At 41.5% G+C, this 11,691-nt stretch overlaps 1 protein-coding gene across 5 annotated transcripts in view; it reads left to right on the top strand.

The window, feature by feature from the left end:
- Positions 1-416: 416 nt before the first annotated feature.
- LOC143290284 (metal transporter nramp1 homolog) overlaps positions 417-11,691 on the top strand; it is a 33,420-nt gene continuing 22,145 nt past the window's right edge. The window contains exons 1-6 of one of the 5 annotated variants that reach the window (XM_076599630.1): positions 417-501; positions 2,617-2,891; positions 5,289-5,499; positions 7,905-8,020; positions 8,758-8,880; positions 9,948-10,026. In XM_076599630.1, the coding sequence (XP_076455745.1) occupies positions 5,400-5,499; positions 7,905-8,020; positions 8,758-8,880; positions 9,948-10,026 (418 nt within the window). In that variant the 5' untranslated portion in view covers positions 417-501; positions 2,617-2,891; positions 5,289-5,399. Of the gene's footprint in view, positions 502-945; positions 1,066-2,616; positions 2,892-5,274; positions 5,500-7,904; positions 8,021-8,757; positions 8,881-9,947; positions 10,027-11,691 lie in introns of those variants that run through there. The other 4 variants (XM_076599628.1, XM_076599632.1, XM_076599633.1 and 1 more) reach the window with 4 other exon arrangements.

Genomic DNA, 11,691 nt, shown 5'->3' with positions numbered 1-11,691 from the left:
ACCCTTTTGTTGCCTCCTAGGTGGATGCGTTACCTCCAGGTCATCACTCCACTCCACGTTGGATTTATGACTGAGTAAGTCAGGCACCTACCACACACCCTCAGTCAAAAACAAACAAAACAAACAACGCAAAAAAAGCAAGAAAAAGGCAGCAGATGTGGTGGCGCCTATACGGCGCTGGGGGAGGAGGGGAGAGGGAGAGAGAGGAGGGAATGGTAGAGGGGAGGTGGAGGAGGGGGGAGACACGAAGGAGACAGGCGGCTCCACAGTTGACTGACAGCTGTCATGAGAGCGTCACGTGACGTGCAAATCAACTGATGATCCTGCCCACGGCCCTTCATTTCCATGTCCCGTCCTCAGTAAGCTTAATGCTGTTTCCTTCGTACAGTTAGACGCCGCTTACTCGCTGACGAAGCCAGGTTCAAGTCTTGTCAGTGGCTTCGTAGCGACCATCTGTTGACTTGGAGAACGGTAGGAGCTGGCGTTCGAATCTAGTCAGTGGTGAGTTACACGGCTAGCGACACACGGCAGTGGTGACTGTAGATATCATTAAAGTATTAGTTTTCATATTTCAATATTATTAATTTTGTTCCGTTTGAAAAGTTGCCGTGTGCCCATGAAGTGTGAATTACTGATAAAGGTTTGTGAACTCCCGGCAGTGGTACTTTTCCTTGTGACTTAACCCGTCAGTGCTAACACCACGCCGATAGCGATACCGCGCAAGCTGTGCAAAAATGCACACACACACATTTACTACACTGGAATTTCACTACACACATTCTCACAAACATGTACGCATGCATTCATGGACGCATGCAACAACGACAGACACACGCTCGCACGCATTCACACGCGCGCGCGCACACATATACACAAACACACACGCGTACGCACTCGTCGTCGAGCAAAATTATTAATGGGAAGTAACTCTGCAAACCTAGCGTGACCTTCACCTCATATCTTGGGAAGGTAAAAGTGATTGGAGAGGAGCAGACGATATCTTAAGGTTTGAACATCTTTGCACGCAACGTGGTTGACAGGTCGTCTGCTTCCTGTTTAGTTTTGGTATGGAGTCAGAAAATAGACTGGATTTTATTATTTTTTTTTTTATACGAGTCGATTTGCAGATTGCTGCAAGTCAGCATGCCCGCTTTATTCTTCACCAGTTTGTTGTTTGTTTGTCTCCAAAGTTGTCTCCCCATTCTGTGCTCTGCCTGCACTGTCCCCACCCCGCCATCCAACACGTCATGGTGTACAGTATAAACATGGGCCCGATTGACGAGCTGGCCTTCCGCTCCACATCGCACTGGTTTCAGACACTCTATTAATAGTGTGTATAAACTGCATGAGTGGTGTATCTGTGTGTGTGCAGATGGAAGGATGGATAGATTATTTATTCGTTTACTCAGGTTATTCAGTTATGGGGCGTTGCTTCTAATCAAAGGATGTGAGAAAATGAACGAAAAAAAAATCCAACCAAAAAATAATCATAGACAACACATCATGCCATGTTGAACGACACTCTGCTAAGTAGAACATTACACACATGATAGATCATACCTGTTTTTAAGTAACATACCTTATAAGGTAGGTAATACATAATACACATAAACAATTACACCTGCATTCAGCAAATATGATACATTATACATGGTTGGTTAATAGCTCTCTGTTAAGTTATTCGCATTATAAGTATGACATGCTTTGTCAGTCACACTAATGCAAGAGTGTTATGTAGCTTAAACGGTTTGCACAGATAATTTGACAAAACTCTATTGCTTTGTTTTGTGTGCAGATGCCATAAGTAACAATAATCTAAACTGATCGGGGAACTTACATTTCAATGGCATGCATTGTACTGATAAATCATGCAAGACAGTACAGGGTAGAACAAAGTGTGCTTCATTTTCTTTCTCCTTTTGGCAAAGTGGACATAATGAATCAGTCTCATTGTGCACTCTATAACAGCAACTATGTTCTTAAATTTCAGAAATGCCCAGACTTAATCTTGTCACTGCATACTTTGTGTCATTTTAGAGTTATCAGTAAATATGTTTTGACACTGGGTACAGTATGAAAGGTTTTGTAAACATTGAATCTTTCACTCCACTGTTGTTAACATGGATGGAAGTCGCATTCTTGCTATCTACATAGAATTGACCTTTGAAAATAAGAAGAAACTCAAAAATCCCTTCTACACCATAAGCCACACATAACCAAAACCAAACATATACAGATTACAGTGTATATATTAAGTAAGTGCGGAAAGAGAGAGAACGAATGAACGAACGAACGAAGTTTTTTTTATTGAGGGAAGTGGAATAAGCATACATGTGTTTTTTTTCATCCAGCCCTCAGGGCAAATAGAAAATGAAAATGAATCAAAACATCCACAAAGTAACAAAGAGATGTAGAAATAAGGACATGCCATTCACATACACATTTAAACATGCACATGTACATAATCCTGATACAAACATCTTATTATGAAGGACAAAGATCAATCCCCCCCCCTCCAAAAAACAAAAGAAACAAGAGAGAGAGAGAGAGAGAGAACAAAACAAAGTGAAATGAATGATATTTCACGAGGAATAATGATTGTTGCTTTTCTTACAGAAGTTAAACCAATCCTCTGGACAACATGAGAGAAAAGGTGATGGGGCAGTGAAGGCGTCATGGGATGCCTGGAGATCTGGTCAGCAGACTGACCACACAACATTCCACACAGCCTGGAGATCTGGTCAGCAGACTGACCACACAACATTCCACACAGCCTGGAGATCTGGTCAGCAGACTGACCACACAACATTCCACACAGCCTGAAGATCTGGTCAGCAGACTGACCACACAACATTCCACACAGTACATCACACTTACATCCACATTTACAGGTATGTCTGTGTAAGTGCTTGGGGTGGGGGTGATTTTTGTTGTTGTTGTAAGAGACAAAGGACAGAGGAATGGCACCAAACGACAGTGGTGCTAAAGGAATCGGGGCAAGACAGAACTGTACATGTTTGTGAGAATGGAAAGGGGAGGGGTGGGGGTGGTCTTGGTGATAAAATTCGGTATCAAATAAGTAAAAAACAAAACAAAAATAGACAACAAGAACAACAACAAAAACTGAAAACCTAAACAAACCCAAAAAACACTTTCTCAGAAACCAAATGTTTTATCATAATTGCAGAATACTGTTAGAGATTGTTGTTCAGGCAATAAATTCAGGTCCCACATTTTTCAGTGCACTGCATCTTGATCAGGTTGATGAATTCATTGTGATTCATGCCACTTGACCTTGGGGCATGCTAAGTTTGCCCATGCATTAAGATTGACTTGAGATCCCCTTGGCTATGTCAGCTGTGAAGTGAGCTGGCAACAATATCAATAATTCATGAAAATCATGTGATGTTATTGACAGGAGAATTCATGGGAGAAATTCTTATGGGTGTTAATACGCCTTTACTTTTTTTTTAATTTTGCGAACACACACACACACACACACACACACACACACTCACACATGCACACACCCATCCCTACACATTACTGTGAATGGAGACAGGATTAGTGCAGTGATGTGTTACTGTGAATGGAGACAGGATTAGTCCTGTGAAGTGTTACTGTGAATGGAGGCAGGATTAGTCCTGTGAAGTGTTACAGTGAATGGAGACAGGATTAGTCCTGTGAAGTGTTACTGTGAATGGAGACAGGATTAGTCCTGTGAAGTGTTACAGTGAATGGAGACAGGATTAGTCCTGTGAAGTGTTACTGTGAATGGAGACAGGATTAGTCCTGTGAAGTATTACTGTGAATGGAGGCAGGATTAGTGCAGTGATGTGTTACTGTGAATGGAGACAGGATTAGTCCTGTGAAGTGTTACTGTGAATGGAGACAGGATTAGTGCAGTGATGTGTTACTGTGAATGGAGACAGGATTAGTCCTGTGAAGTATTACTGTGAATGGAGACAGGATTAGTGCAGTGATGTATTACTGTGAATGGAGACAGGATTAGTCCTGTGAAGTGTTACTGTGAATGGAGACAGGATTAGTCCTGTGAAGTGTTACAGTGAATGGAGACAGGATTAGTCCTGTGAAGTGTTACAGTGAATGGAGACAGGATTAGTCCTGTGAAGTATTACTGTGAATGGAGACAGGATTAGTCCTGTGAAGTGTTACTGTGAATGGAGACAGGATTAGTCCTGTGAAGTGTTACTGTGAACGGAGACAGGATTTGTCCTGTGAAGTGTTACTGTGAATGGACAGGTGGAAGGTAGAGGCCTGACAAAGCGGACAGGTAGAAGGTAGAGGCCTGACAAAGAGGACAGGTAGAGAAGGTAGAGGCCTGACAAAGAGGACAGGTAGAGAAGGTAGAGGCCTGACAAAGCCATATCCACTGGACCTCCATGTTGGGGGTGGGGGGGGGGGGGGGGGGGGGGGGGGGGGGGGCATGGTGCTAACAACCTGGTCCCCTGAAAAGTGCTTTGTTAGAGAAACAGCCACAGAGGCTAATGCCTTACATGCCAGGGGGGATCATGGACTGTAGGTGAAGTGAGAGAAAAACAGCTGAATAAGTGTTCATTACAGTAAGTAAAGTGAGAGAAAAACAGCTGAATAAGTGTTCATTACAGTAAGTAAAGTGAGAGAAAAACAGCTGAATAAGTGTTCATTACAGTAAGTAAGTAAAGTAAGAGAAAAACAGCTGAATAAGTGTTCATTGCAGTAAGTAAAATAAGGGAAAAACAGCTGAATTAGTGTTCATTACAGTAAGTAAAGTGAGAGAAAAACAGCTGAATTAGTGTTCATTACAGTAAGTAAGTAAAGTGAGAGAAAAACAGCTGAATTAGTGTTCATTACAGTAAGTAAAGTAAGAGAAAAACAGCTGAATAAGTGTTCATTACAGTAAGTAAGTAAAGTGAGAGAAAAACAGCTGAATTAGTGTTCATTACAGTAAGTAAAGTAAGAGAAAAACAGCTGAATAAGTGTTCATTACAGTAAGTAAAGTGAGAGAAAAACAGCTGAATAAGTGTTCATTACAGTAAGTAAGTAAAGTGAGAGAAAAACAGCTGAATTAGTGTTCATTACAGTAAGTAAAGTAAGAGAAAAACAGCTGAATAAGTGTTCATTACAGTAAGTAAGTAAAGTAAGAGAAAAACAGCTGAATAAGTGTTCATTACAGTAAGTAAAGTAAGAGAAAAACAGCTGAATTAATGTTCATTTCTGCTCTTCTTCTTTATTATTATTATTACAGTTATCATTATTATCATTATTATTAAGTTCGTTGTCAGCAGACCTCCGTGACAGCATGACTGACATCAGTTGAGGCACGCCACACCACCATGACCCCCCTCCCTCCCCATCACCTCCACCAGTGACGCAGCACGGGGTGGTGATCGTCAGCCATGTCAGGGGAGAGGGACCCCCTTCTGGGGGACCCTGACAGCCAGGGTGGATACACCCAGGGTGCACTGTACGGGGCCAGTGCTCATCACAGTTCTGCTGGTGTGTATGTAGTCAGTGTGTTGGCTTCTTGGTAATGCAGTCAGTGCTTGTGTTTTGTTTCAGAGTTTCTGTTCATGTTGTCAGTGTATTAATTTTCTTGGGTTATGTCAGTGTCAGATTGTTTTATTCGTACAGTCAGTGTGTTTGTTCCTGTGTAATATCAATCATCAATGTCATATCCTGGTATTGGTACACAATCAGTGTATTTGTTCTTGGGTTATGTCTATGTCATATCCTTGTATTGGTATACAATCAGTGTATTTGTTCTTGGGTTATGTCTATGTCAGATTGTTGTATTGGTACACAATCAGTGTATTTGTTCTTGGGTTATGTCTATGTCATATCCTTGTATTGGTATACAATCAGTGTATTTGTTCTTGGGTTATGTCTATGTCAGATTGTTGTATTTGTATACAATCAGTGCATTTGTTCTCAAATGTGTATTTACATCAGATTCTTCTGTTGGTTTTAAGTCAAAGTGTATCTTTCAAATAGATGTTTGTGTAGGTAGGTAGCAGTGCAAAACTGGATATATACTGATATTGTGAGATAAAACATGACACACTCTACCATGATGATAAGTACTCATGTAATATGAAGTGATGGGATGCAGCAATGTTTCAAACAGTTTACAGCTAGCTCCATTAAGACCCTGTTCTGACCCTGTTCTTCTGGATACTGTTTTCCAGGTCCTGAAGAGAATGCACATCTTAAACTTGATTTCACTTTTATGTTGATTGAATGAGATGTGGTTGACTTGGTCATTTTAGCATTATTTTAATTGATCTTTTTAACAATGTTTTGGTACCTCTTTGATTGATTTTAAGAACAGACAGGATTCAGCCCTGAAATGGCCCCTTGTGGTTGGCTTGACTGTAAGCAACATGATTTGATTTGATAAGAATGACACAGTATACTATGGTATGTAATAATAATATGATGTGATGGATGTAGGGATGTTCCAGGATCAGCACATCATGGTGTAATGTACATTTTCCAGGCACCAGCATGTAATGGTATGATATACATGTTCCAGCCGCCAGCATGTGATGGTGTGATATACATGTTCCAAACAACAGCATGCAATGGTATGATATACATGTTCCAAACACCAGCATATAATGGCATGATATACATGTTCCAGGCACCAGCATGTAATGGCATGATATACATGTTCCAGGCACTAGCATGTAATAGTATCATATATGATAGTTCCAAACACCAGCATATAATGGTATGACATACATGTTCCAAGCAACAGCATGCAATGGTATTATATACATGTTCCAAACACCAACATATAATGGCATGATATACATGTTCCAGGCACCAGCATGTAATGGCATGATATACATGTTCCAGGCACCAGCATGTAATGGTATGATGTATGATAGTCCAAACACCAGCATATAATGATATGATATACATGTTCCAGGCACCAGAATGTTATGGTATGATATATAATAGTTCCAAACACCAGAATATAATGGTATGACATACATGTTCCAAGCAACAGCATGCAATGGTATTATATACATGTTCCAAACACCAACATATAATGGCATGATATACATGTTCCAGGCACCAGCATGTAATGGCATGATATACATGTTCCAGGCACCAGCATGTAATGGTATGATATATGATAGTCCAAACACCAGCATATGATGATATGATATACATGTTCCAGGCACCAGCATGTTATGGTATGATATATAATAGTTCCAAACACCAGCATATAATGGTATGACATACATGTTCTAAACAACAGCATGCAATGGTATTATATACATGTTCCAAACACCAACATATAATGGCATGATATACATGTTCCAGGCACCAGCATGTAATGGCATGATATACATGTTCCAGACATCAGCATGATATACATGTTCCAGACATCAGCATGATATACATGTTCCAGGCACTTTATATTATGGCATTATATACATGTTCCAGGCACCAGCATACCATGACATGATATACATGTTCTGGTACCAGCATATCATGGTATGATATACATGTTCCAGGCACCAGTATTTCATGGCATAATATACATGTTCCAGACAGCATGATGTACTTGTTCCAGACATCAGCATGATATACATGTTCCAGGCACCAGCATACCAAGGCATGATATACATGTTCCAGGCACTGCATATCATGGCATGATATACATGTTCCAGGCACCAGCATACCATAGCATGATATACATGTTCCAGGCACCAGCATACCATAGCATGATATACATGTTCCAGGCACCAGCATATCATGGCATGTTATACATGTTCCAGGCACCAGTATACCATGGCATGATATACATGTTCCAGACAGCATGATATACATGTTCCAGACATCAGCATGATATACATGTTCCAGACATCAGCATGATATACATGTTCCAGGCGCTGGCACTGAGCATGCATTGTACCAGGATGTCCTGGGCAATGTGATCAGTGAGGATGACCAGTCTGAAGTGGACATAAAACCAAACTCTGTCCACATTCCCCGCACCACCGATGTAAGTTGTTGTGGTGTCTACTTGTTCCTGTATGTTGAAAGTTTTAGGTCCCATAGACTTTTATGACTATTGGGACAGTGTTTATATCCACTGTGACTAGTCTCAACATTGGAAGGCGGGGCCCAATCTTATCCTGCCGTTTTTACATCTGTTATAAATGATATATATTTGAAATAACAGCATGATTATACAATAACCTATCTGTATTATCTAGGTATTTTCAAAAAGCATCTGTTTCATGTTACTCTTTAACAAGAAATTTGTAATGCAGCCAGTCTGCTGAAAATCTATGACATGTTTTAATTCATAGGAATGTATTTTTCAGTTTCATATTTAAACCTTGATTAAATCACATTTGAAATTGTTGACGTTTGGAATCACTTCATCAAGTTCATGTATCTCGCGTTCAAAACTATTTTTCTTTCTGTTTTGTTCTTTGGAAGTGTTCAGACAGTGATTTACTGAAATGACCTCTGCGTGTGTGTGTGTGTGTGTGCTTGATGTGTATGTGTGTGTGTGTGTATGTGTGTGTGTGTGTGCATGTGAATATATTGTAATTCATATGCATGCCTTTAGTTTAAGGTCTAACTAGTGCGTTATGTGGGTTATGCTGCTGGTTAGGTGTCTGCCTTGTAAATGTGATTTAGCATACATGGTTTTGTCCAAACACAGTAATGCATACTTGAAAAACACACAGTGAACTCTGTGTGTGTGTGTGTGTGTGTGTGTGTGAGCAGCACAGGTTTCGGTGGAAGCGACTATGGGCGTTCACAGGCCCGGGGTTCCTCATGAGCATTGCCTACCTGGACCCTGGTAACATCCAGTCTGACCTGCAGTCTGGAGCTGTGGCCCAGTACAAGGTGATGGGTGTGTGTGTTTGTGTGTGTGTGAGTGTGTGTGTGTGTGTGTGTTGTGCAATAATAACAAGCTATATATTGAACTGGGGTGGTGAAATGGAACACTGTGAATTAAGAATCTGCAGAGTGTTGTATGTGAATCATTTGATACAAATTTCATTTTATCATTGAATATCCATAAGTATGCTGAATTATAAAAAAAACGTTTGCAAAAAAATATGTTGCTCCAAAAACCCGTGTTTTGAATATCTATCTGCATTTTTTAAAGATGGTAGTAGGAATGTACATTTGAAATTAATCTGGTTTATGAAATTGGGAAAGGTTGTTTAATTTTGTTTGACATCTTTTTCTAACTTTGCCATTTGCATAATTATGTTTATGAGTTTGGCATATTGTTTGTTAAAAAATGTTGTATAACTTCATGCTCCAACAAGAGTTCAAGCTTATGAAATTTTACAGTTTGATTGTTTTTACAATTGCTGTGGTTAGCTCAAAACGATGTGCCTTCTTTAGATATTTTTACTTAGCATTTCTGTTTTCATGACTGTTTCTGATGTGAATGTGGACAGTTAAAGTTGTATTGACATAATTTGGTGTTGACAGATGTATTGTCATAATGTGTCGTGGATATAAGTTGATGTTGACAGCTGTTTTGACCTAATATGGTGTTGACAGTTATTGAAATGTGTTGAGATGTGGTGTTGATATAAGTTGATGCTGACAGTTGTATTGACATGTGTTTACATATGGTGTTGACATAATGTGGTGTTGACATAAGTTGATGCCAACAGTTGTATTGACATTTGTGGTGTTGACAGTTTATTGACATATGTGGTATTGACATAAGTTGACCATGACAGTTGTATTGACAAATGTGGTGTTAACAGTTCATTGACATAATGTGGTATTGACATAATGTGATGACATTTTATGAACATGATGTGGTGCTGGCATAATATGGTGCTGACATAATTTGGTGTTGACAGTTGTATTGGTGTAATGTGGTGTTGACAGTTGTCTTGGCATAATGTGGTGTTGACAGTTGTATTGGTGTAATGTGGTGTTGACAGTTGCTGTGGGTGTTGATGTGGTCGACAGTGATGGGACTGATTCTACAGCTGATGGCAGCACGGCTTGGCTGTGTGACAGGTAAGGGCTGTGTTAAGGACTGGATGACAGGTAAGGGCTGTGCTGTGTTACAGGTAAGGGCTGTGTTAAGGGCTGTGTGACAGGTAAGGGCTGTGCTGTGTTACAGGTAAGGGCTGTGTTAAGGGCTGTGTGACAGGTAAGGGCTGTGTTAAGGACTGCGTGACAGGTAAGGGCTGTGCTGTGTTACAGGTAAGGGCTGTGTTAAGGGCTGTGTGACAGGTGAGGGCTGTGCTGTGTTACAGGTAAGGGTTTGTTTTAAGGGCTGTGTGACAGGTAAGGGCTGTGTTAAGGACTGTGTGACAGGTAAGGGCTGTGCTGTGTTACAGGTAAGGGCTGTGTTAAGGGCTGTGTTACAGGTAAGGGCTGTGTTAAGGGCTGTGTGACAGGTAATGGCTGTGCTGTGTGACAGGTAAGGGCTGTGTTAAGGGCTGTGTGACAGGTAAGGGCTGTGCTGTGTGACAGGTAAGGGCTGTGTTAAGGGCTGTGTGACAGGTAAGGGCTGTGCTGTATTACAGGTAAGGGTTGTGTTAAAGGCTGTGTGACAGGTAATGGCTGTGCTGTGTTACAGGTAAGGGTTGTGTTAAGGGCTGTGTGACAGGTAAGGGCTGTGTGACAGGTAATGGTTGTGCTGTGATACAGGTAAGGGTTGTGTTAAAGGCTGTGTGACAGGTAATGGCTGTGCTGTGTTACAGGTAAGGGTTGTGTTAAGGGCTTTGTGACAGGTAAGGGTTGTGTTAAGGGCTGTGTGGCAGGTAAGGACTGTGTTAAGGGCTGTGTGACAGGTAAGGGTTGTGTTAAGGGCTGTGTGACAGGTAAGGGCTGTGTTAAGGGCTGTGTGACAGGTAATTGCTGTGCTGTGTTGCAGGTAAGGGTTGTGTTAAGGGCTGTGTGACAGGTAAGGGTTGTGTTAAGGGCTGTGTGACAGGTAAGGGCTGAGATACAGGTAAGGGTTGTGTTAAGGGCTGTGTGACAGGTAAGGGTTGTGTTAAGGGCTGTGTAACAGGTAAGGGCTGTGTTAAGGACTGTGTGACAGGTAAGGGTTGTGTTAAGGGCTGTGTGACAGGTAAGGGCTGTGTTAAGGACTGTGTTGCAGGTAAGGGTTGTGTTAAGGGCTGTGTGACGGGTAAGGGCTGTGTTAAGGGCTGTGTGATAGGTAAGGGTTGTGTTAAGGGCTGTGTAACAGGTAAGGGCTGTGTTAAGGGCTGTGTGACAGGTAAGGGCTGTGGTAAGGGCTGTGTGACAGGTAAGGGCTGTGTGACAGGTAAGGGTTGTGTTAAGGGCTGTGTGGCAGGTAAGGGGTGTGTTAAGGGCTGTGTGACAGGTAAGGGCTGTGTTAAGGGCTGTGTGACAGGTAAGGTCTGTGTTAAGGACTGTGTTGCAGGTAAGGGTTGTGTTAAGTGCTGTGTGACACGTAAGGGCTGTGTGACAGGTAAGGGTTGTGTTAAGGGCTGTGTAACAGGTAAGGGCTGTGTTCAGGGCTGTGTGACAGGTAAGGGTTGTGTTAAGGGCTGTGTAACAGGTAAAGGCTGTGTTAAGGGCTGTGTGACAGGTAAGGGTTGTGTTAAGGGCTGTGTAACAGGTAAGGGCTGTGTTAAGGGCTGTGTAACAGGTAAGGGCTGTATTAAGGGCTGTGTAACAGGTAAGGGCTATGTTAAAGGCTGTGTG

Source organism: Babylonia areolata, chromosome 15 (assembly GCF_041734735.1).
Source record: "Babylonia areolata isolate BAREFJ2019XMU chromosome 15, ASM4173473v1, whole genome shotgun sequence".
In the NCBI taxonomy this organism is placed as follows: Eukaryota; Metazoa; Mollusca; class Gastropoda; order Neogastropoda; family Buccinidae; genus Babylonia; species Babylonia areolata.
Note: the sequence above shows the minus strand (reverse complement) of the source record. Positions and strands in the feature narration are given on the sequence as shown.